The sequence below is a fragment of the Mytilus trossulus genome, chromosome 7 (genome assembly GCF_036588685.1).
Source record: "Mytilus trossulus isolate FHL-02 chromosome 7, PNRI_Mtr1.1.1.hap1, whole genome shotgun sequence".
Lineage (NCBI taxonomy): Eukaryota > Metazoa > Mollusca > Bivalvia > Mytilida > Mytilidae > Mytilus > Mytilus trossulus.
This window is the reverse complement of record NC_086379.1, coordinates 80,908,615-80,935,203: the sequence shown is the minus strand read 5'-3', so window position 1 is coordinate 80,935,203 and position 26,589 is coordinate 80,908,615. Positions and strand designations below refer to the sequence as shown.

The window sequence follows — 26,589 nt, the reverse complement described above, 5'->3', positions numbered from 1 at the left end:
GATGAAAACAGATGCAGTGGGTTTAAACGTTTTCACCCTTATCTGAAACAAAAGTTTAACATCACAACAATTTAAATTATTCTAGCAACCATTATGAAATCTAGTAAACACAATAAACTAGAGGCTCCAAAGAGCCTGTGTCGCTCACCTTGGTCTATGTGAATATTAAACAAAGGATGCATTTGAATTCATGACAAAATTGTGTTTTGGTGATGGTGATGTGTTTGTACATCTTACTTTACTGAACATTCTTGCTGCTTACAATTATTTCTATCTATATTGAACTTAGCCTAAAAGTTTTAGTCGAAAATGTTAGTTAAAATTTACAAATTTTATGAAAATTGTTAAAAATGCACTATAAAGGACAATAACTCCTTAAGGGGTCAATTGACCATTTTGGTCATGCTAACTTATTTTTGGGTCTTACTTTGCTGTACATTGTTGCTGTTTAAAGTTTATCTCTATCTATAATAATATTCAAGATAATAACAAAAAACGGCAAAATTTCCTTAAAATGACTAATTCAGGGGCAGCAACCTAACAGCAGGTTGTCCGATCCATCTGCAAATTTCATGGCAGATTGATCTTGACCTGATAAACAATTTAACTCTCTGTCAGATTTGCTCTTAATGCTTTGGTTTTTGAGTTTTAGCCAAAAACTGCATTTTACCCCTATGTTCTATTTTTAGCCATGGCGGCCATGTTGGTTGGTTGGCCAGGTCATGCGACATATTTTTTAAACTAGGTACCCCAATAATGATTGCGGCCAAGTTTGTTTTAATTTATCCTGGTAGTTTTAGAGGAGAAGATTTTTGTAAAAGATTACTAAGATTTACGTAAAATGGTTAAAAATTGACTATAGAGGGCAATAACTCCTAAAGGGGTCAATTGACCATTTTGGTTATGTTGACTGATTTGTAGATCTTACTTTGCTAAACATTATTGCTGTTTACAGTTTATCTCTATCGATAATAATATTCAAGAAAATAACCAAAAACAGCAAAATTTCCCTAAAATTACCAATTCAGGGGCAGCAACCCAACAACAGGTTGTCCGATTCATCTGAAAATTTCAGGGCAGATAGATCTTGACCTGATAAACAATTTTACCCCATGTCAGATTTGCTCTAAATGCTTTGGTTTTTGAGTTATAAGCCAAAAACTGCATTTTACCCCTATGTTCTATTTTTAGCCATGGTGGCCATCTTGGTTGGTTTGGCGGGTCACGCCACACATTTTTTAAACAAGATACCCCAATGATGATTGTGGCCAAGTTTGGTTTAATTTGGCCCAGTAGTTTCAGAGGAGAAGATTTTTGTAAAAGTTAACGACGACGAGGACGACGACGACGACGGACGCCAAGTGATGAGAATAGCTCACTTGGCCCTTCGGGCCAGGTGAGCTAAAAAGGAAAATCCTAACTGATTTTCATGGTCATTTTTGATTGTTAATTACTGGTAGATGGCCAATTTGCATATCTAAAAGTTTATATACCAGTTATCCTCATGAGACCTGGGTGATTTCTTTTGATTCCTCTCAAAATTACTGGGTAAAAATTCAGAGGGTAAATGCCTTATGTTATTGACCTCATTTACACGGTTCATTGACTGCATACATGTCCATCAGATGAAGTTTATCTGACTGACCTTAATTCATGATTTGTCAGCAACATCATTTTTATACGACCGCAAAATTTGAATTTTTTTTCGTCGTATAATGCTATCACCTTGGCGTCGCCCTCGTCCTCGTCGTCGTCCTAATACTTTTAGTTTTCGCACTCTAACTTTAGTAAAAGTGAATAGAAATCTATGAAATTTTAACACAAGGTTTATGACCACAAAAGGAAGGTTGGGATTGATTTTGGGAGATTTGGTCCCATAATTTTAGGAATTGGGGGCCAAAAAGGGCCCAAATAAGCATTTTCTTGGTTTTCGCACTATAACTTTAGTTTAAGTCAACAGAAATCTATGAAATTTTGACACAAGGTTTATGACCACAAAAGAAAGGTTGGGATTGATTTTGGGAGGTTTGGTTCCAACAGTTTAGGAATTAGGGGCCAAAAAAGGGCCCAAATAAGCATTATTTTTGGTTTTCGCACAATAACTTTAGTTTAAGTAAATAGAAATCAATGAAATTTTAACACAAGGTTTATGACCACGAAAGGAAGGTTGGGATAGATTTTGGGAGTTTTGGTCCCATCATTTTAGGAATTAGGGGCCAAAAAGGGCCCAAATAAGCATTTTCTTGGTTTTCGCACTATAACTTTAGTTTAAGTTAACAGAAATCTATGAAATTTTGACACAAGGTTTATGACCACAAAAGAAAGGTTGGGATTGATTTTGGGAGGTTTGGTTCCAACAGTTTAGGAATTGGGGGCCAAAATAGGGCCCAAATAAGCATTATTCTTGGTTTTCGCACAATAACTTTAGTTTAAGTAAATAGAAATATATGAAATTTAAACACAAGGTTTATGACCATAAAAGGAAGGTTGGTATTGATTTGGGGAGTTTTGGTCCCAACAGTTTAGGAATAAAGGGCCCAAAGGGTCCAAAATTAAACTTTGTTTGATTTCATCAAAAATTGAATAATTGGGGTTATTTGATATGCAGAATCTAACTGTTGGGTAGATTCTTAATTTTTGGTCCCGTTTTCAAATTGGTCTACATTAAGGTCCAAAGGGTCCAAAATTAAACTTAGTTTGATTTTAACAAAAATTGAATCCTTGGGGTTCTTTGATATGCTGAATCTAAAAATGAACTTAGATTTTTATTATTGGCCCAGTTTTCAAGTTGGTCCAAATCGGGGTCCAAAATTAAACTTTGTTTGATTTCATCAAAAATTGAATAATTGGGGTTCTTTGATATGCCAAATCACAGGCACTTGTCTCAATAAAAAAAAAATTCCTATATACCTTAAAATATATTAAGGTATATAGGATTTTTTTTTTGAGACAAGTGTTTGTGTGCCAAATCTAACTGTGTATGTAGATTCTTAATTTTTGGTCCCGTTTTAAAATTGGTCTACATTAAAGTCCAAAGGGTCCAAAATTAAACTAAGTTTGATTTTAACAAAAATTAAATTCTTGGGCCTCTTTGATATGCTGAATCTAAACATGTACTTAGATTTTTGATTATGGGCCCAGTTTTCAAGTTGGTCCAAATCAGGATCCAAAATTATTATATTAAGTATTGTGCAATAGCAAGAAATTTTCAATTGCACAGTATCAAGCAATAGCAAGAAATCTTCAATTGCACAGTATTGTGCAATAGCAAGAAATCTTCAATTGCACAGTATTGTGCAATAGCAAATAATTTCAATTGCATAGTATTGCACAATAGCAAGAAATATTTAATTGCACAATATTGTGCAATAGCAAGAAATTCCAATTGGATTTCAATTGGAGTTATCTTTCTTTGTCCAGAATAGTAGTTGAATCAACTTAAATCATTGTTTTATACAATATACAATGTATATTCACTTTTTCTACCAACTGATAGATTAAAACAATCTTTACCATTCAGTGATAACAAGCACTTTTTTTACATTTTAATATTTTATGATGTATTTAAATGAGTAGTTATTGTTGCAAACTTCATTAGAAATTTGAATTGAGATCAGTTTTGAAATAAGGGAAAGGAGGATGTGAAAAAAAATTGGGGGGTCAATTTTTTTCATATCAGATTTCATAAATAAAAAGAAAATTTCTTCAAATATTTTTTTGAGAGGATTAATATTCAACAGCATAGTGAATTGCTCAAAGGCAAACAAATTTTTTTAAGTTCATTAGACCACATTCATTCTGTGTCAGAAACCTATGCTGTGTCAAGAATTTAATCACAATCCAAATTTAGAGCTGAATCCAGCTTGAATGTTGTGTCCATACTTGCCCCAAACGTTCAGGGTTCAACCTTTGCGGTCGTATAAAGCTGCGCCCTGCGGAGCATCTGGTTGTGTTTAGGCCAATTTTCTCAGATTCTATTATAATAATTCAACTGTAATTGATACTTAGAATATTGCAACGTCAATGTGTATACATGTTTGTGTATCTAACATAGTATATCTGACCTCGACTTCATTTGAATGGTTATTGATTAATGTTGAATATGTTTTTGTAATACAATTTTTTTCATTTACCATAAATAATTTTATCATGCTTAGAATCAATCTGGAGTTTTTGTAATACTTATAATTAAGATGTGCAACATAAAACCAGTGTTGGCTTTCTAAAATAATGTTTCACCTGCTTTATTGATAATTATTGAATTAGATGTATCTAAAGAATCCTTTTCTACAGTTGTCACACACGCTCGAAATTATCAAATAGCCATGGAAATAAGGTCAAGGTCAAATTAACATGTACACATAACAATTATTCATACTCCAGATATAGTTGACCTATTGCTTATAGTATCCAAAAATGTGAAATCAAGGAAATGAGGTCAAGATCTGATAAACCCTGTCTGATGTTCATGTATACCTGACAGTCATTCTATACATCAACTATATTTTATCTATCTTATGTTTGATGAGAAAAATATAGTAAAAAATATAGTAAAAAGAACAACTTATAACAATGAACCATGAGATCAAGATCAGATTAACCCTATCTGACATTCAAAGATATAGGAAGATGTGGTATGAGTGCCAATGAGACAACTCTCCATCCAAGTCACAATTTATAAAATTAAATTCATAACTTATAATCATTCCTTGCATCAAACATACTTTTCCTATTGTGTATGATTGATGAGAATTGCCAGACAGACATATACACCTTACAATCATTCTATACACCAAACACAGTTGACCTATTGTAAAAAGCATAAAAAAAACATAACAAGAGTGCACACGCTGAAATGTCTCGCCTTCTTTACTAATCATTGATATTATAAAGAAAACTAATCATTGACCCATGAAAATGAGGTCAAAGTCAGATGAACCATGCCAGGCAGGCATGTACATCTAACAATTCTTCCATACAACAAATATAGTTGACCCATTGCTAATAGTTTAAGAAAAACAGACCAAACACAAAAAATTGACAGAGCAATCAACCGTTAAAATGAGGTCAAGGTCAAATAAAACCTATGTGACTAACATATAGATCATATAATATTTCCATACAGCAAATACAGTTAACCTATTGCATATATAGAATTAAAAAAAAAAGACAAAAAATCTAAATCTTTAACTTTGACCACTTAACCATGAAAATGAGGTCAAGGTCAGATGACACCTGCCATCTAGACATGTACACCTTACAATCATCCCATACACCAAATATAGTAGACCTGTTGCAAACAGTATAAGAATCAGGTGCTCTGCAGGGCGAAGCTTTTGAACCCTGAACAGTTTGGACTAGTATGGACACAACATTCAAGCTGGATACAGCTCTGAATTTGGATTGTGATTAAATAGGTTTCTTAGACAGAATGAATGTGGTATCATGAACTTACAATGTTTTATTTGCTTTTGAGCAATTCACTATGCTGTTGAATATTAATCCTCTCAAAAAACAAAAATATTTGAAGAAATTTTCTTTTTAATTTCTGAAATCAGAAATGAGAAAAATATTTGAAGAAATTTTCTTTTTAATTTCTGAAATCAGAAATGAGAAAAATTAAACAACCATTCTGGACAAAGAAAGATAACTCCAATCTAACATTCTATATTGGCAAATTTCCAATAAAGTTCATTAAACTTAAGTTATTGGCAAATTTCCAATGGAATTTATTTATGTTAAAGTTTTTGGCAAATTTCGAATCTACATAATTTAAAAACAGTTTAAGTGTGATATTCAAATGAGTTTCAATTATCAACCTTACACTGCTTTTAAATTATGTTTTGTACTTAAGTCCATTAACCTGGAAACCCTTTGCCCCCTTTTTTGCACATTATTCCTCAATGGTTGGAACCATAACTCCCAAATTTTTTAAATCAAACAAAGTTTAATTTTGGACCCCGATTTGGACCTACTTGAAAACTGCGCCCATAATAAAAAAACTAGGTACATGTTTAGAATCAGCATATCAAAGAACCCCAAGATTTCAATTTTTGTGGTCATAAACCTTGTGTTACAATTTCATAGATTTCTAATTAACTTATACTAAAGTTATTGTGCAAAAAAACTAGAAAAATTTGCTTATTAGAGCCCCTTTTTGCCTAAACTATTGGGACCTCAACTACCAAAATCAATCCCAACCTTCCTTTTGTGTTCATAAACCTTGTGTTTAAATTTCATTGATTTCTATTTACTTTTACTAAAGTTATTGTGCGAAAACTAAGAATAATGCTTATTTTGGCCCTTTTTTTACCCCTAATTCCTAAACTGTTAGGACCTCAACTCCCAAAAACAATCCCAACCTTCCTTTTGTGGTCATAAACCTTGTGTCAAAATTTTATAGGTTTCTATCTATTTAAACTAAAGTTACAGTGCGAAAACCAAGAAAATGCTTATTTGGGCCCTTTTTGGCCCCTAATCATAAATTGTTTGGACCAAAACTCCCAAAATCAATCCCAACCTTCCTTTTATGGTCAAAAACCTTGTGTTTAAATTTCATAGATTTCTATTTACATATACTAAAGTTATAGTGCGAAAAACCAAATGTCTTCAGACGACGCCAACGTGATAACAAAATATGACCAAAAAATCTTTAATTTTCGCTGTTGTATAAAATCAGACCAAAACACAAAAACTTAACTATAACCACTGTACCGTCAAAATGAGGTCAAGGTCAGATGACACCTGCCAGTTGGACATGTACACCTTGCATAGTCCTTCCATACACACACTGTACTAGACCTATTGCTTATAGTATCTGAGATATGGACTTGACCACCAAAACTTAACCTTGTCCACTGATCTGTAAAATGAGGTCGAGGTCAAGTGAAAATTGTCTGATGGGCATGAGGTCCTTGCAAGGTACACACATATCAAATATAGTTATCTTATTACTTATAATAAGAGAGAATTTAACATTACAAAAAATCTTAACTTTTTTTTCAAGTAGTCACTGAACCATGAAAATGAGGTGAAGGACATTGGACATGCGACTGACAGAAACTTGGTAACATGAGGTACCCATATATAAAGTATGAAACATCCAGGCCTTCCACCTTCTAAAATATAAAGCTTTTAAGAAGTTAGCTAACGCTGCCGCCGTAGTGGGGATCACTACCCCTATGTCAAGCTTTCTGCAACAAAAGTTGCAGGCTCGACAAAAAGCAAAAAATTAACATAAAAAATTAATGAGGTCAAGGTCAATTTTTTTTTTCTGTCACATTGGGTGGTCACTGATCACTGCTGCTTTAATGCTACTAAGTTCTTATACATGTACAATAATAACAAAGTAATTTAGCAAGGTAATATGGGTACAGGGAAGTATATGATATATTGCAAATGAACTACTCTTCTAATTGTTGAAGATTATATTAAAGCTGGATTAGATTAATTACCTGTATTGTTTGATATTTTAAGAGTACTAGCACATATTTTAAGAATCACATGGACAGTAATGGAGTAAAGCAAGATTCATATCAACAGAACAACTTTGGGGATAATTCAAGGTCAAACATTTTTGATCTGACAAAGCTGTGATATACCATTGCATGAAGATCTGTCAGATTACATTGATATAGACACAATGGGAAGGCTGAAAAAGCATTTTTTTTTAATTTTCATTTGTTGTTCAACAAGCCAAAATAATAATAATGTATGCTAAATCTTTGTTTTATCTGTGACATAGCTCATTTACTGTACCTTGACCATGCGTCCTAAAATGGATCTTTAATGATAAATTCAAAATACACAGAACAAATCAGAAAGATTTATAAAGCTGATAATTTTTTCTACAAACAAGATGACAGACTAATTGGACTTATGATGAAAGTATGATCATGATCGATGTTAACCAAGGAGGAAGAATGACATAAACAATACAATAACATTTTTAAGCTATATAATTGATTTAAGATTCTTAATAGAAGAGATCAATAAGTACGCAGAATATTCAATTTTTCAGCAATAAATATGATCTAAAAGAAACAAAAGTAGATGCTTCAGGGAACAATAATCAATCAACAATGCCACCAAGTCTGTGTTTTTTAATTGAATTATTAATCCCTGTTATACTAGGCTGAAGTTTTATTGTCCTAAATCATGGCACTATATAAAATATTCATGTGATCTATGACGTGGTGTATGACATGCTTCAAGTCTATTTTGTACCAAGAACTAATTATTTCTTCAGGTAAACAATATATATAAACCTTCTATGATGAAGCGATTCGATGAATGATATTGTCAATGCTTTTTTGGTATTACTAGTACTACAGTAATACATTTGAAAAATTTTAAGGGTTGACCAAAGGGATACCGGTAAATGAAAAGCCCCAAAATCCACTATCTTTCAACACCAGTATAATTTACTGATAGGACTAATCCTGGAGTTACTCCTTGATTTTGATGAGTACTCAGTGTATCAATCTTAAAACTGATTGATTGTTGTTGGTTGTTTAACACCCAATGTCAATATATAGATTTGATTTGATTTCTGTGTTTTTACATCATGTTTAAGCACCACTTATGGGCTATTTTGTCGCAGCCATTTTTATGTGTGGAGGAAGCCAGAGTGTCTGGCGAAAACCATTGTCCTTTGATAGGAAAACTGACAATCCTAGTCAATTCAGAATGGAGTAAGTGCACCCACACAAGATCTATCATGCCTCAATTTTTTTATTTTTATTTTAAAACTTGCTCTAGAGATTCTCTTTAAATGGTCAGACCTCTGGATATAGTGTCTAACAAAATTAAGAATATAGAACACAGATTTCATAAATCTAGAGCTTATAATCTCAAATTTATCAAATCTTCAAACTTTATTATTCTAGCCACCATTTAAAATTTCTAAATCAGTAAGTTTTACACTTTATTTTCAATACATGGCAAACAGAATTTAAACAATTTCTAATAATCGAATGTATTATGTACAAATAAATCATGCAATATAAAACATATATAAATGTATTTACTACAAAATGATTTAATCACATTGGAATGTATATTTCTATAATTCAATATAAAAAGTTTTATTTCATAGTAGGCAGTGCTTTGAAATTTCATATGCCTTGTGAATTTAATGAGAAAGTGAACATCTTATACAAATTTATTGCAGTAAAGTTCATATCAGTTCACCTGAAAATCCACCTTAAAAAAATCAAAAGAACTGGAAATTCCAGTGAAAATAATAAACCAAATTATTCCCTTGAAAATACTTTCATTTACATGTAATTGGAAACAATTTTCATGATTTTATAAAAAAGGAAATTATTTAACAGAAAAAAATAGAAAAGTTATTTATAGTCCGAGACCACAAATCAAAGAAAGTTTGAACAAACATTTCCAAAAAATTAAAAAAAAAAGAAGAAAAAAGCGGCATCTATGAAAAAAGCACTTTCACAACACATGATCTAGTATAATATATAAAAAAAAACAATATTTTGAATCTATGAAATATCAATCTTAAATAGATTATGAAATACTGAAGCACCATCCAATCAAAAGAATCAGCAGCACATAAACAATGCAATTATGTCTGAAGAACCACTATAGCACCATAACTCAAATACAGATCTTTTAAAATGTAACACTATTGTTCAATAAAATACATCTACTCTGCAATAAATGTGAGATTGCTTAATAATGAAAAATGAGGAAAAGCTAAGATATCCATTATTAAGGTTTTGCACAATGCAGCCAACCAAGAAGTGTGCCACTGATATTCAATTTTAATAGAATTTAGTTATCATACATATTAAACAAATTCTGCACAAGCTCTTAACCATACACATGAATTAATTTCACAGTTTTATCATGTCACAAAACTATCAATGAATTTTTATACTAACATACTCAATTGTATCTATAATAGATTTATACATCAATATTCATGTAACATAGGCATGATAAAAAAAATAGAACATTTTTGAGTATTTTCTATGACCTCTAAAGCATGATTTAAAAAAAAATATGTTTTATGTCTCAAATCTTTTAAGGCTCTCCAAGAACGAAAGAAAAGAAATAATCTACATTTTTATACATTGAAATTTCGTTCCTGGTTTCCTACAACTCCAATTACACTTGGAATTTTTATTTCATTGAAAATTTTTAATACTGCTTTTTGTATTATACTTAATAGAAATAGTAGTTTTAGTTCATAATTATGCATTTTAAATGGAGAATTCATAAGGCTGTCTATATTCTCTTAGCAGACACAAAATCAGAAAAAAACAGATTTAAAAAAATATTTCTGGATGTAAATAATAAAACTTCAGCTGTCAGCTTTAAATATTCATACTTTTTCAAATTAATGTTGAGAATGTAATTCATAAAGAAAAACAGTTGTTATTTTTCTTCTTACAAAATTCAATTAGTATGACTAGATCTTTTCTTCCATTTATATTATCAATTGCATCAAACTATCATAATTTCAAAAATTTGATCAAGACTTTTTTGTTTGTGCTACCTGAGTATTAAGAAATACTTGTCAGAGATGAAGATTTTTTTTGCCCTGCATTCTCACACTGGTTTTCCTGTAACTGGTTGTGTATTCTAGTGGAACTGTTCTTTATCTTTTGATATAAATATCACAGCTCTATATGACCCTCTAAAGCTTTGTTTACTTTCTTTTGCAATTCTGCATGATATTTCTTAACCTAAACATAAAAAAAATGACTTTAAAAAATTTGAAGAAGATGACTACTGTATTTCAATCGAAATCCAAGTAATCATTATAATTGAACAATATACAATGAAATACTGAATCCTTTTTGTTGTCAATTGATATTTATACTGGGTGTTAATGAATATCTTAGTAACAATACTCAATGAATAGAATACGTGGAAATATTAAATCATATTTGATGTCAATTGGTATAACGGTTCATCCAATTCTATAAATCCTGTATTTTGCAATGACAGAATAGGAACCAAAGAACAGAACTTGTCCAATTGAATGTCTGGGTTCTCATTAACTTTAGCAGTCTAAGAGATACGAATGACAAGAAAACTAGTGATAGAAAATAAATTTTGCTTCTGAACGGTCAACCAGATGCTCCGCAGGGCGAAGCTTTATACGACCGCAGAGCTTGAACCCTGAACGGTTGGGGCAAGTATGGACACAACATTCAAGCTGGATTCCGCTCTAAATTTGGATTGTGATTAAATAGTTGACACAGCATAGGTTTCTGACACAGAATGAATGTATTCAAATGAACTTAAAATTTTTGTTTTCTCTTAGAGCAATTCACTATGCTGTTGAATATTAATCCTCTCAAAAAAATGTTTGAAGAAATTTTCTTTTTATTTATGAAATTTCAAATGAGAAAATTTAACCCAATTTTTTATTCACATCCCCCTTTCCCTTATTCCAAAACTAATTTCAATAAAAATATTCTAATGGAGTTTGCAACAATTACTACTCATTTAAATACATGATGTAACCAGATGCTCCGCAGGGCGTAGCTTTATACGACCGCAGAGGTTGAACCCTGAACGGTTGGGGCAAGTATGGACACAACATTCAAGCTGGATTCCGCTCTAAATTTGGATTGTGATTAAATAGTTGACACAGCATAGGTTTCTGACACAGAATGAATGTATTCAAATGAACTTATTTTTTTTGTTTTCTCTTAGAGCAATTCACTATGCTGTTGAATATTAATCCTCTCCAAAAAATGTTTGACGAAATTTTCTTTTTATTTATGAAATTTCAAATGAGAAAAATTGAACCCAATTTTTTATTCACATCCCCCTTTCCCTTATTCCAAAACTAATTTCAATTAAAATATTCTAATGGAGTTTGCAACAATTACTACTCATTTAAATACATCATAAAATATTAAGATGTAAAAAAAACTGCTTGTTATCACTGAATGGTAAAGATTATTTAAATTTATCAGTTGGTAGTAAAAAGTGAATATACATTGTATATTGTTTATAACAAAGATTTAAGTTGATTCTGGACAAAGAAAGATAACTCCAATTAAAAAAAATTCTTGCAGATATTTCTTGCTTACTATACTGGACAAAGAAAGATAACTCTTAATTAAAAAAAAATTTGCTATTTCACAATATTGTGAAATTAGATATTTCTTGCCATTGCACAATACTGTGCAATTGAAAAGACTTGCTATTGCACAATACTTAATATAATAATTTTAGATCCTGATTTGGACCAACTTGAAAATTGGGCCCATAATCAAAAATCTAAGTACATGTTTAGATTCAGCATATCAAAGAGGCCCAAGAATTTAATTTTTGTTAAAATCAAACTTAGTTTAATTTTGGACCCTTTGCACTTTAATTTAAACCAATTTTAAAACTGGACCAAAAATTCAGAATCTACATACACAGTTAGATTTGGCATATCAAAGAACCCCAATTATTCAATTTTTGATGAAATCAAACAATGTTTAATTTTGGACCCCGATTTGGGCCAACTTGAAAACTGGGCCAATAATCAAAAATCTAAGTACATTTTTAGATTCAGCATATCAAAGAACCCCAAGGTTTCAATTTTTGTTAAAAAAATCAAACTAAGTTTAATTTTGGACCCTTTGGACCTTAATGTAGACCAATTTGAAAACGGGACCAAAAATTAAGAATCTACATACACATTTAATTTTGATGAAATCAAACAAAGTTTAAAAATTAAGAATCTACATACACATTTAATTTTGATGAAATCAAACAAAGTTTAATTTTGGACCCTTTGGGCCCCTTTTTCCTTAACTGTTGGGACCAAAACTTCCAAAATCAATACCAACCTTCCTTTTATAGTCATAAACCTTGTGTTTAAATTTCATAGATTTCTATTTACTTATACTGACGCTATGGTGCGAAAACCAAGAAAAATGCTTATTTGGGTCCCTTTTTGGCCCCTAATTCCTAAACTGTTGGGACCGAAACTCCCAAAATCAATACCAACCTTCCTTTTGTGGTCATAAACATTGTGTTTAAATTTCATTGATTTCTATTTACTTTAACTAAAGTTATTGTGCGAAAACCAAGAATAATGCTTATTTGGGCCCTTTTTTGGCCCCTAATTCCTAAACTGTTGAATATAAAACTCCCAAAATCAATCCCAGCCTTTATTTTGTGGTTATAAACCTTGTGTCAAAATTTCATAGATTTCTATTAACTTAAACTAAAGTTATAGTGCGAAAACCAAGAAAATGCTTATTTGGGCCCTTTTTGGCCCCTAATTCCTAAAATGTTGGGACCAAAACTCCCAAAATCAATACCAGCCTTCCTTTTATGGTCATAAACCTTGTGTTAAAATTTCATAGATTTCTATTCACTTTTACTAAAGTTAGAGTGCGAAAACTAAAAGTATTCGGACGACGACGACGACGCCAACGTGATAGCAATATATGACGAAAATTTTTTCAAAATTTGCGGTCGTATAAAAATCAATCCCAGCCTTTATTTTGTGGTTATAAACCTTGTGTCAAAATTTCATAGATTTCTATTAACTTAAACTAAAGTTATAGTGCGAAAACCAAGAAAATGCTTATTTGGGCCCTTTTTGGCCCCTAATTCCTAAAATGTTGGGACCAAAACTCCCAAAATCAATACAAGCCTTCCTTTTATGGTCATAAACCTTGTGTTAAAATTTCATAGATTTCTATTCACTTTTACTAAAGTTAGAGTGCGAAAACTAAAAGTATTCGGACGACGACGACGATGCCAACGTGATAGCAATATACGACGAAATTTTTTTCAAAATTTGTGGTCGTATAAAAACTCAACAACAACAGCTAAAATCATGAAAATTGAATTTCACCTTTATTAAGTCACATCTATATTTGGAAAAAAATGTCAAAGTGTTTTCATGTTTATGAACAAACACTGTTTAGTAGCCGCCTGCCTGATCACATGCCCACAGGCCGTAATCCCCCAATTGATAACACATTTTTACGACGAGAATCTCCATAGGGCCAGCCAAACAATTGTACCAAATAACATAAAACTACCTACAAGGCTTCCACTGTGGTTAATACTAACCTTACTTCCATATTCATTAGCCTTCTGTTTTAGTAAGACATGTTTTTGTGGCATTTCACCATCTTTGGTTTCTCTTCCAAGAACATTTTCAGCAATCTGAACTTCTTCTTTTAAGTATTCATGTTTGTCGATTCTGTGTTCAAAGTGTCGTAACTCTTCCTAAATAGCAATAATTAACATATTATTGATAAGATTAGGATCAAGAAGAGTGTAATCTTTTTTAAAATGTCCAAAGATTTTTTAAACTCAAAGAACTATTAATTTAATTATTTTCATTTGCTCTACTCCAATAATAAAATTATAAAAAAAACACTGTAGTTTTCAATTCCAAAATCTGATATCAGTATCAACCATTAAAATATGAATGAAATTTTTCTAAGAGAACATATAATATGGGGACGAAAAAAAAAATCTAAATTTTCATTGTACTACTGAACTCAAAATCGTTCAATTTTTTTATGTCATGTTTTGAAGTCCCGCATCTGCGCAGAAATCTACAATGTACTTCCTTTTGCCGGTCTCGTTTGTATGAAACTTTGAGTAAAATATATATTTATCAGTCTAGTCGTTGAAATAGGAAGGAACGCAATACCAATTTCATTTTTAATAACTCCTTGGTATGAAAAAACGTTACCTGATGATAGCGTTTCTTTGTTTACATTGCATATGCTGTCTTAACTTAAATAACATCACAACTGAAATCCCTAACAACAGAATGAAAATCGGTAACGTTACGGTATTTCCTTTTCTTTTTTTTAAACAAATATTTAAGTTACAAAAAAATAATTCATACAGACTTCTTCCCCATTTACAGGTAATGCCTGCCTCATATTATCATGTGTAAAACATTGAGAGGATAAAAATGAGAAAAAAATGTTTTCTAAACAAAATGGTTATATATCAATACATGTATTCACTTTTCAACTGAAAATTAAAAATTTCTGTTTTTTTTTTTTAAACTTACCATAAATGACTGCAGTTCAGCTTCTGTCATATTTGATTTTCTTGCCATAGCATAAAGTTCATATACTCTTTTATCTTTGAATTCTAATTCATCATCTTCAAAATGTTTCTTTGATCCAAGTGTTGCAAGATTTTCATATCCATCTTTTATATCTTTGTTCATTGATTTTAAGTTTTTGTTCTTTTTATCATAGTTAAACCCATCCAAGCTATTGTCTATCATGTCTAAATCTGATAAAATGAAGAAAAAAATAAATGAAATAATCCTTGTTGATCCTCTGGGATAACATCTGCCTTGACCAAGGGCTGTGCCCAAAATTGGCCCTTCAACCAATCTCCTTTGTTAGAAAAATACTGTGGATTAATTTATTTTTGTGGTTTTGGTAATGCCTTCATACATTCCTTAAGAAAATGTGTAATTCATTGAACATTTAAATTCGTTGTTCCCCTGTTCCCATGAAATCCAGAAAAATTTAATGAATGAACAGTATGGTACATTGTTACTTATTACATTACGAAAATTGATTAATATGTAAACTTGTATTATTTTCAAATCTTTATGATTTTTGTTCATTTTTGGCGATCCTTCCACTTTAGTCGAAAAAGCAAGACAGAGCAATCCTACATTCAGTCAGTGTCGTCGTTGTTGTCAGCGTCGTCCACAAATATTCACTCTGTGGTTAAAGTTTTTGAAATTTTAATAACTTTCTTGAAATATCCTGGATTTCTACCAAACTTTCACAGAAGCTTGTTTATGTTCATAAGATAGTATCCAGGAGTAAATTTTGTAAAAATAAAATTCCATTTTTTCCGTATTTTACTTATAAATGGACTTAGTTTTTCTGCCAGGAAGCAATACATTCACTCTGTGGTTAAAGTTTTGAAAATTTTAAAAATGTTCTTAAGCTATCCTGAAATTGTACAAAACTTAGCCAAAAGCTTGTTTATGATCAGAAGATAGAATCCAGAAGTAAATTTTGTAAAAATAAAATTTCATTTTTTCCCCCCGTGTTTTACTTATAAAAGACCTGTTAGTGACCTTCTGCTGTTGTTTTTTTTATGGTCTGGTTGTTGTCTCTTTGACACCTTCCCCATTTCCATTCTTAATTTTATAAGTTTTTTCCTACCAGGAAACAGAAAACAGAAGCTTCTGACAATCAAAAAATAGTATCAAGAAGAATAATTTTATTGATCTTTTTCATAATTTTTGTTTGAGTGTGTGATTAACAGCAAAAATAGGCGAGACACTGGGTTCCATGGAAACCTTACAAATTTTTGTATATTGTACTCACACAAAACAGAGTTTGAAGATTCAATTTTTTCATCTCATGTAAACTGTGGAATCATTCATTTTCTGTGCTAGATAAATGATATTGTACCTTATCATATCTTTTCTAAACCTATACCGGTAACTTCAAAATTTAATTTATTATTACCAACCTGATATAGATTTAAAGCCATCCTTCAATAAATCATATTCATCCAGCTTTAGCTGTTGATGCCAAAATTCTTTCTTCAGATTTTCCATTTCCTCATCTTAAACAAAAGTTATGAGGAAATTAAATAATAGAAAAACTCACTTGAATTAAATATCAAAATATAGTTTTTATTGTTTTTCAAATGTTAAATAATAAAGGATAAAAATTGCACAAAATTGACAAATAATTCAATTTAAGAAACAATTATTGTAAATGTAAATACATGATTGATTCCTTCTCCAATATTCAATACTGTCTAGATTAATTACATACATTCAATATCTGATCAATTCTGGGAAATCAAGTTCAGTATATACATTTACTATAGCACACAAGCACAACTCCAATTTAGAATATTGCATTTTTGTCACTTAAACTTTCTTGTATAGGTTTATAAATCCACCATTTTCTGCATCGGGAAATGCCGGTGCCGGATAGGAAAAATGACAGTTGTTTTCCATTCCTGTTACAAGTTTTAGCGTATGATTTTGCTTTTTGATAGGTGAATTTCTGTTTTGAATTTTTCTGGGAGTTTGTTATTTTTGTTATTTTACTTTATTGTGTAATTTACCAGAAAATCCAGAATCCCCTGCTTTCTCCCACAATTTCTGTAACTTCTTGTCTTTAAAATCTGGTGGTATATCATTACTGAATGCCTCATTAGTACCAGTAACATCTGGGATGTGTATTACATCTTGTAAATTGTACTTATTCACAATATCTAAAATATAAAGATGTACAATCAAGTTCTGTTTGAGATTTTACCATTTGACTAAAATACATTCATCTCTAGTGTTATGATCCACAGAAAATCAGAATTACATGTTTTGTAACGCTATAATAACTTTGTTAACTTTCCAACTGAACTCTCAATGACTTAAAGCTAAATGAATTTCTGCTCTGCAGATAAATTTACGGCAAAAAATGAGATAACATTTCATGAAATATTTTATATTAATAATACATTGTAACAAAATATTTAAACTTTTGTTATTAACTGGATTTTATGCAAATAATATTTTATTCTATGTTAGGCCATTTCCATATATATGTGAATGATATAATTATATACAGCCAGATACAGTAAGGTAAAATTATAGTTTACACCGCTTAAAGAAGCCACCATCAGATTGTAATCCCTATATCTCACATTCTGTAATGTGCAGGTGAGTCAATAAAACTACTATGTTACCAATGCTGGAAAGTGCTAACTAACTAAAGTGCATCCATTCCAATCCCTTCTTCTTTCCTTTAAGGTTAAATAAGAATGAGTTTAAAGAAATAGATAAAAAAAATCAATTTTGAATGTCTTCATTGAACACGAAGTCTTCTTTAATCAAACTGTTGTCAAAATAATATTTGTAAAAGCAGGTCACCTCTTAGTTTTATTCTCACTTCTGCCTCTTTCATTCCTCCTTTATCCATATCTTCAGACTTGAGACGTTTCAGTTGTAATTCCAAACCATCTTGAATCTTAAGGTCAGCATACAAGTCTGCTAACATATGCCCTTTTAATCTCTACAAGTTAAAAAATTTCATACAAAAATAATATTAATACCACTTAAATTATTAATAAATCCCAAGTCATTTGACATCATAATTTTAGAAAGATTTCACAATGAAATTGGTATTTAAAATGAGAAGAAAAAATAAAAAGATGAACACTGCCTTTAATAAAGCTGAAATTTCTCTATAACCATTATGATGAGTTTATTTACAGTCATGACTGTCATCTCTGTGAATTAAACTGGGGACCTATGTGTTCAAAGTTAGTCCCCAAACTGACTGAGTCAAAGACATACTTTCCTGGCTCAACTGATTACAGCTCAATAAATATCTACTACTCAAGTCAAAACAATGCACCTCATCCCTATTTTGTCCAATACACAAAAACCAGGAAACTTCCTGTTTGTGTTTAGTGTTACAAGTTCAAAGGAAATAAGTAATAAGCTGAGGGATGAAATTTATTATAGATTTATGATCCAGTCTTTGGAAATACAAATTAAAGTAATAAAAATGCTTTGTTTGAAGTGTTTACAAAAGTTTAAACATGTCTATTTGAAATTTTGTATGCACAATACATGATTAAAACTGGGCTCCAAACAGCTTCAACTGGTATGTGAACTCAAGAAAAAGTTGTAGAATTTCAGAACTGTTCCAGATTCAATCATTTAAATACTGATAAAGTGTATTCAGTCACACAATTTTACTTTGTCTTTGGGTCGTAAACCTGCCAGACTCTGAAACCTTCAAACAGGGAGATTTCCCTTCACCTATGACAGCTGAGGGGGGATTTTGCACAAACAACATTTTCAAGCTAAATATATGACCTGTTCACAACTTTATTTACAAAACACTGCCAATAAAAGTTAATAAATATATTTTATTTCTTCAACATGTTCAATTCACGGATGTAATCTATACAACTTTGATGTTTATTGTTTCCCTTGTTAATACTTCAAGTCTCTTAACTCTTAACATTTCATATTTTGTTTTTGCTGTTGAATGTCATACAGATCAAGGGGTAAGTAACTGAAATTCAAATTGTTAAGTGAACATAATATGCACAATAAAGATTGATTATGACAAGTAAACATGGTCATAAAAATTGTTTTTTTTATGCAATCTGCAGTAAAATTTCTTCTTTCTAACACTTAATCAAGACAAGGATCTCTATCTAAAGAAGACAAAATTTTTATTACTAAAATCAAATTTAAAACTAATGACAAAATTTTTCAAATGAGCGCAGATTGTTCATTCCTTTTAATTCCAGATTCAAATATCTGAAAGCATGAGAGTTCCGAATTTGTTTATTTTGCTGCACCTAACAGCTGGGTTAGCAGGTATGGACCTGTGTTTTCTTTTGGTACATTTTAGAGCTTGTCCCATTTCGAAAAGTTGCTATTTGCACGTCAAAACTTGATGTGCTGCTTCATTACTTTTTGAGCCAACTGGCGGCCTTGAATCCATATAAATCTGGCCTCTATATGTTTATTTTCCTCTTCATTTATGTATGTTTCACCCACCTGTCAACATTATTTTTTTCTTATATGTTGACAGTTTCCAAAGTGATCCATCCATTCTTGCATTTTAACTTTCATATTGAAATGGCTGTCAAGTTAAAGTGGGTCTAATTGGGATCTAAGCGTGACACAGGATTTCCAATTTTTTAGTAAGCGTGACATGTGAAAGTCAAATATTGTGCTGTGAAAACGGGAAATGAAGTCTAGAAATTACAAAAAAATGAGAATTGCATACGTACATGGTGTATGGCAGATTCCATGTAAGAAATGGAAATGTCTGTCAAAATGAATAAATAAAGAAAAATAATAATTATTGTTATATGAAAGATAATCTGTGAATGTTTTGATGAATAATGATGATAGATGAAATTATAAAAATAACTTTTGGATATGATTGTTTCTGTTTAAAGTAGAAATTATTAAAACAAGTTGAAAAAATGCAAAAATTTTGACAGAATTAACTCCCATTTTTTTACACAATGTTTATGTGTTGCAATGCTTTATGTTGACACTTGTATACTGGTATTTACTAGTGTAGTCAGGTTATTCAAACATCCCTGTTTCCAAATCTGTTGCTTTTTTTAGTCAAAAACATCTGTGATATATATTTTTTTCACTTTCAAATATCTTGCTTTATAGCTCAGTGTCTGTCAATAAATCTTATGTCAGGAACATCACTGTAAAAACTTTCAAAATCATTGTTGGTTCCAATATATGCCAGTTAAAACTGTAAATCATGAAGTGCATAAGAAAAACATATGTTGATTCTTTCATTTAACTTTATTCAAGCAATAGTTTAAACTTATATGTTTCCTACATAAGAACTGTCAAACTTGTTTTCTTATGTCTGAAACATTTGAATGTGCTAATGTAACGGTTTATTTCTTCCTCTGTGATATTTTATCCTGAGGATAATTTGTCACAGCAATTTTTTTCCAGGCATGGTATTTCACAGGTAGAATTTTTCCAGAGGAGTGAAAATCTATCTGTGTTATACGGATAGTATGTACCGGATAGTATGTACCGGTATATAATTGCTGTTTCATATTTCACAGAATCTTGTGAAATATAGTCCCATTAACTAGTATTTATGTTACTCGCAACCAATATATACCTGACTTTAATCATTAAATGTTTCACAAAGGTAGAACAAATTTGCATAATTTATCAAAGGGAGGTAATTATAAGCAAATCATATTTTAAAGATATGAATATAATATATTCCTGAATCTATTTCATAATGAAATTTTTCCTTGAATCTTATTTTCTATATATTCATTTATATAACAAGATGACTTACAACATGAATTTTTAATAAGACAGATATTATTTCACTGGTAAATACTATCCAGTTGTTAAAATTGCTTTTGTTCCAATATATTGTTCGCTTATATATTATCTGAATTCCATATAATCAACAACAACATCTTTGTCCCCAGACTATATATATAGTTAAAAAAAATATTATCATAATCAAATTCTTACATTACTGTTAACAGTAGTAATGCAAATATATTTCAACCTTTACGTTTTAATTTATATTTGAACTGAGATCTGAAAACAACTCACTTTTACATGTATTTCACTTACATTATTTAATCATGATATCATTCACAATTACGGTCTTTGAAATTATTTCTTGTTCTCTCTTATGTTTAATAATAATTTTATTTTTAAAAGAATGATATTTACTTGATTTTTTAAGGATTTTTTTTCAATGATAATTTGTGAAATAAATCCCATTATAATGCATTTTTTTTAATAAAAAGGTTTAATTCAAATACACTATTAGTATTTCATAGTATTTGTAAAGGATATGTTTTTTTTCTAATAACTATTCAATAAGTTAACTACCCAGATAGAATTTCATGGCAAAGGAAAAAATATCCCTGGGAAATATTTTCCTCCGGATAAAAAATAACAACTACTGTGACATTTTTTCCTCCGGATCAAATTTTACCCGGATATAATTTTGCTTTACACTAACAGTTAAAGTTATTTGACCTGAGGTGAAATCTTGTTAAATGTTAGGCTGCAGTATTTTCCAGGGGTTTTAAACATGACTTTCAACTAGGATTTGATTTCCAATGTCAGTCAAAAAAACCAAATATATATTGTCTGTCAAAATATCTTATGTATGAAAAATCTTATGTCAGAATCAAGTCTGTCAAATTCTTATGTCAGAAACTCAATTTGTCTGTCAGAACTTATGTCAGAAAAAATAAAGTCTGTCAAATCTTATGTCAGAAAAAATAAAGTCTGTCAAATCTTATGTATGAAAAATTAAAGTCTGTCAAATCTTGTGTATGAAAAAATAAAGTCTGTCAAATCTTATGTCAGAAAAAATAAAGTCTGTCAAATCTTATGTCAGAAATAATAAAGTCTGTCAAATCTTATGTCAGAAACATAACATTTAAGGCTTCTTTTATTTAAAAAGGATGATGCTGATATTTTTTTGGGGGGTAACCAGTCTTCATCTTTATTAGTAAAGCATGTATTCAAAAACAGAATTTCATTGCTTATGATTTTTGCCTAACATGCTTATGGGAGTTGTTTCACTTTCTTATATGGAATCTGCCGTAAGCTGGAAACAGGAATCTGACAAAACAGTAAGCGGGATCAGGGATCAGAGCCCCCAATGAGACCCCTTTACAAGAGATTGGAGGAGGCAAATTTTACTTATTTCGGTAATTAACTTTTAGTTGCAATCATGATAAACATGACAAAACAGCCGTTGGGCGTCAGAGTAATCTCAGATTTGGATCATAGAAGAAGGTCATAGTTTGTATACCTTTAATGCCTTGTGCCATATCTGGTTTATCTTGTTCATTCTAAACGGACTTGACTGTACATCTTCTTTGTACTTGTTGATCGAACTGATGTGTGTCACGGTAAGTGTGAAAATAAAGAGCATTAACATAAAATTCATTTTATCTGCTGAGTTAAGATTCTTCATGAAAAATATAATTTCAATGTTACTTTTTATCTTCGCTGAAGGGGATAGAAGACGTAATTTGAAGCGCATAAGAGATTACGAAAACATGAAAGTGATCTGTATAAAACATACATTTAAGATCCGTATACTTTCGTTTCATCCTTATTGTAATAAATAATTAGATGTGTGTCTCTTTTGTACTAATTATATTTATTCGTAAATATGAATACAATATATATAGAATCCAGTAACATTTGATTCTCAATATCTTTGTTTGTTAACAATCATGGTCATTAAATTTAGAATTCAGAATACTTAATTCAGGTTCACCAAGGTAAAAACCCATTCAAAGTGAAAGTCGTAGAAGGGATTTCCTGTATTATCATGATTATGATTTAACATTATCAGAAAGATATTATTACACTGTAATTCACAGTTATGGGTGACATGGAATTTAACTCGATGTTAATTGATGTTGCAAAATATTTAACCGCTGATGACATACATCGCATGAAATTTATGTGTAAGGATATTGTGAAAAAAAGAGACATGGAAAAAGTGGCAACTGCTTTGGATTTATTCACTGAATTGCAGTCAAGAGAAAAACTGACAGCAAATAACACATCTTTCCTGAAACAACTTTTAGACAAATGTGAAAAGCCAAATGCTATCCGAGTAATTGATCAATTTGAAAATAACAGATTAAACCATCATGTAGGAAATGGAGAGATTCCAATGGATACTTCACCTGGTCTACGACATCAGGCGTTACAACAAGCTCAACCTATAGCCCCACAACCAGCACATCAATCTGATATCAGCGTTGCAAGCAGACGAGAAGGTACAATTGCATTAATTTAATTTGTGCCAAAGCTAACAGTTGTAAAAGTACATGTTATAAATTTTGCTAGGAAAATAAATCTTGTGTCTAATTTAATTTCTCAAACAGTCAAAGATATAATTTCTCAAACAGTCAAAGATACAATTTTCAATAAATTATAACATAATCAAATTCAGATTATGATTATGTCAGATTTCATGCGAAAATTTAAAAACTACCTTCATCATGTTCATGTACTCAATTTTCTTTAAGATGTAGTATTCTTAGATGTGTATATAATATAATATAGGGAGTCTAACTTGGTTGAGTAAAGGAATATCTTCTCTATCCATCCATAGTATTTTCACTTATAGGGCAGGGAACAACAACTGTTGGTACATATTAGGGTCTCTAATTGTCTATAGCAGAGTACGCAAAATCTTTTTCCCCTGGTTATCCTTAAAGAAAATCTGCTGGTTCTCACTTTTAATCTATTGAAAAATACTAAAATTGTGTCAGTCCTATGCAAAATTTTGTTGGTGAAATCCTGAGGACTGACACTTTTCGCAAACTCTGCTATAGTCTCTGTACCAGGTGATTAAATGAGACTATAATTCATTGTTTAGCCAAAAAATACCGTAGGGATAATCAAACTCATATGTTGAAAGAAATCAAAAGACAATTAGCAGTATACAAAACACATCATGGAAGCAACAAAAGCAACAAAAAAAATGAAAAAAAACAATGGTGTTGACTGTTCATGGGTTCTTCAAATCCTGCTCCACATGTGACATTCTTGTATTGGTCCAGTAACTGGTGACAAGTCTATATTGATTCTGAAAACTAATTGCTAATGGTCTGCACATGTTTACAATTATTTTCATTATATTTTTAGATCCTTTTGTACAACAGCAACTTAATGGTGAGTAATTAAAAACTATGATTTATTGAAGTAAGTTCAAAGTTACACAGATTTACAGAAGATATCCTAATTTTAATGGAAATAGAACATCAACTTTGCAGCTTCCTAACAGCAATATTCACCTTGCAATAATTCTATATAAAATTAAAGATAGTTAATATATTTCTAATAGTATCTGAGTAACAGACTTAATCATGAAATACAATTGAGAATGGAAATGGGAAATGTGTCAAAGGGACAACAACCCGACCAAAAGACCATGATAATAGTAATTCACCAATGAACTATGAAAATGAGGTCCAGGTCAGATGAATACAATCATTTTATATATCAAATGTATTTGACATACTGCTAATAGTACCTAAGGAACATACCTTATAAAATCTTATCCTTGATCAGAGATCCATGGAACAGAGATAGTTATTACTCATTCAAATTGTACAGATACATTTAAGGATAAATTTTTACTGCATATTTTTGTGAGGTATCAGGGCAAGTGTCATATTATTTTTATAAACCATATTTTGAAATCCTTTAGTACATGTAGTAATATATATATATATATGTAATCTCACATCTGTCATTCTTGTTAAAAATTACATGAATAAAAATGGTACAGATTTTTTTTTATTTACATTATCAGAGTTGTTGTTGTGATTTTATCCTAAAAAAAGCCTATAAAGACTGAAATCTTTTTTTTTTAATGAAAATAAAAATGAATTTATTACACAAGACAATGAAACCATATTATTATCAGTATCATAACTTATTATAGCTTTGAGACCAGAATTTAATTTCCTGATGAAGAACCTCAGCAGAGAATGGAGATTTTATCTAAGAGCCTTAGGTATGTCTGATTCTGATGTTGATATAGTAGAGACAGATTATCCACGAAGTTTGAGAGATCAGATTTATCAAGCATTGGTCATGTGGGCAAAAGAGTATAAGGAGAGAGCAACAAAGACTGAACTCATCAGAGCTCTAAAGGATGGATCTGTGGAAAGATTTGACTTGGCATCAAAACTTGAAAAAGGAAATTACTAAATAATATCTAATTTATAATTATTTTATATTCTATTCCAGGCGCGGATCCAGAGGGGGTGGGGTTCCAGGATTGGATGAGCAATGCATTTGAATGGGAACATGTAATTGGACCCCCTCTTTGTCCTGGGTTAGGAACCCCCTTTTTAAAATGGCTGGATCCGCCCCTGTATTCTGTGATATTGAAGAATCTTATCCTGTCAAACAAATTTGCGAGTTTTTTCAATTTTTTTGCAAACACTATTGAAAGTTGAAACAATGAATGTAAGTAATTTTTCATTTATGATATGTTTCATTTTGTAAACTTTTAAAATATTTGTCCATAGTCATTTTGATTATAAATCTTACATTACTAAAGAAGCGAAAATCAATTAATACTTATAGTAAATATTTTGGTTTTATGGTATACTAGTATATGAATTTTAAAATGAATATTATTTTTTTTTCATCAAAATAATGTCTGCAGATTTGTATGACAAACATGTATTGATTTGTCTTGTAAATAAATGTGTATTTATGCCTCTTTTGATTTTCATTTATTTATAATGCAGTGGAGTTTTATAATTGATCAGTATATATAATTTGGTCCTTAATAACATATTTAACTTCAGTAGTTTAAACATATTTTATTGATAAAAAAATGTATGATTGCCAATGAGACAGAGAGCCGTGGTGTAGTGGTTAGTGCATCGGACAACTAACACAAAGGTTCCTGGTTCGATTCCCGTTTGGGATGAAAATTTCAGGAACTCAATTTTCGGCTCTCCCTTGACACCATTTGCGAGTATTGTCTTGAGGAAACGATAATAGTCCGTCGGACGGGGACGATAAATGGCTGACCCGTTTTAAGAGAGAGCCATATCTCTTGCACGTTAAAGACACCCTTGTAGATTTCGAAAAAGAGTAGGCTAATGCGGCTACAAGGCAGCACTCGCATCCGCAAAGTGGAAAGGGATTAATATAAGTTGCAAAACTTGTTTCCCAATCCACTATAAAATAAATATGTTTAAATGAGACAACTAGTCATTAGGGGCAAGGATTTTAACAATTAATGGTCACTGTAGAGCCTTCAACAATGTACAATGTTTACATATATATTTGTTCCATCTAACAAGTTCTACTGGAAATTTTGTTATAAACATTGCTATAATATCTGTTCCTAATAATGCTTTAATCTTTTTTATTCCAAATGGAAGGAATACTGTCATACATTTTTTTTTGTTGAGTCTGTGACTTTTGTCGCTAAATGCTCGACATAGGGATAGTGATCAGTCTGTGGCACCCAACTTCTTAAAAGCTATATATTATAGAAGGTGTTAGACCACAGGCACTTGTCTCAGAAT

At 30.8% G+C, this 26,589-nt stretch overlaps 2 protein-coding genes across 2 annotated transcripts; one reads left to right on the top strand and one right to left on the bottom strand.

Annotated features, from left to right (window-relative positions):
• Positions 1 to 10,496: 10,496 nt before the first annotated feature.
• LOC134725957 (alpha-2-macroglobulin receptor-associated protein-like) lies at positions 10,497 to 22,561 on the bottom strand. The gene is made up of 7 exons (XM_063590288.1): positions 22,320 to 22,561; positions 17,882 to 18,023; positions 17,077 to 17,226; positions 16,468 to 16,563; positions 15,029 to 15,258; positions 14,065 to 14,223; positions 10,497 to 10,712 (listed from the first exon to the last, which is right to left on the bottom strand). The coding sequence occupies exons 1-7, from the start codon at positions 22,551 to 22,553 to the stop codon at positions 10,644 to 10,646; spliced, it is 1,080 nt and encodes a 359-aa protein (XP_063446358.1). The 5' UTR covers positions 22,554 to 22,561; the 3' UTR covers positions 10,497 to 10,643.
• A 236-nt stretch (positions 22,562 to 22,797) lies between these two features.
• On the top strand, positions 22,798 to 25,769 carry LOC134725958 (FAS-associated death domain protein-like). The gene is made up of 3 exons (XM_063590289.1): positions 22,798 to 23,304; positions 24,179 to 24,205; positions 24,981 to 25,769. The coding sequence occupies exons 1-3, from the start codon at positions 22,902 to 22,904 to the stop codon at positions 25,247 to 25,249; spliced, it is 699 nt and encodes a 232-aa protein (XP_063446359.1). The 5' UTR covers positions 22,798 to 22,901; the 3' UTR covers positions 25,250 to 25,769.
• The last annotated feature ends 820 nt before the right edge of the window (positions 25,770 to 26,589 follow it).

Coding starts and splice junctions, on each gene's coding strand:
- LOC134725958 (XM_063590289.1), top strand. CDS start 22,902: ATGGGTGACATGGAATTTAACTCGATGTTAATTGATGTTGCAAAATAT. Junction 23,305..24,178: donor CGTTGCAAGCAGACGAGAAG/GTACAATTGCAT, acceptor TTATATTTTTAG/ATCCTTTTGTACAACAGCAA. Junction 24,206..24,980: donor TGTACAACAGCAACTTAATG/GTGAGTAATTAA, acceptor AACTTATTATAG/CTTTGAGACCAGAATTTAAT.
- LOC134725957 (XM_063590288.1), bottom strand. CDS start 22,553: ATGCGCTTCAAATTACGTCTTCTATCCCCTTCAGCGAAGATAAAAAGT. Junction 18,024..22,319: donor TATGGCACAAGGCATTAAAG/GTATACAAACTA, acceptor TTTAACTTGTAG/AGATTAAAAGGGCATATGTT. Junction 10,713..14,064: donor CTAATGAATATGGAAGTAAG/GTTAGTATTAAC, acceptor TTTTATGTTTAG/GTTAAGAAATATCATGCAGA.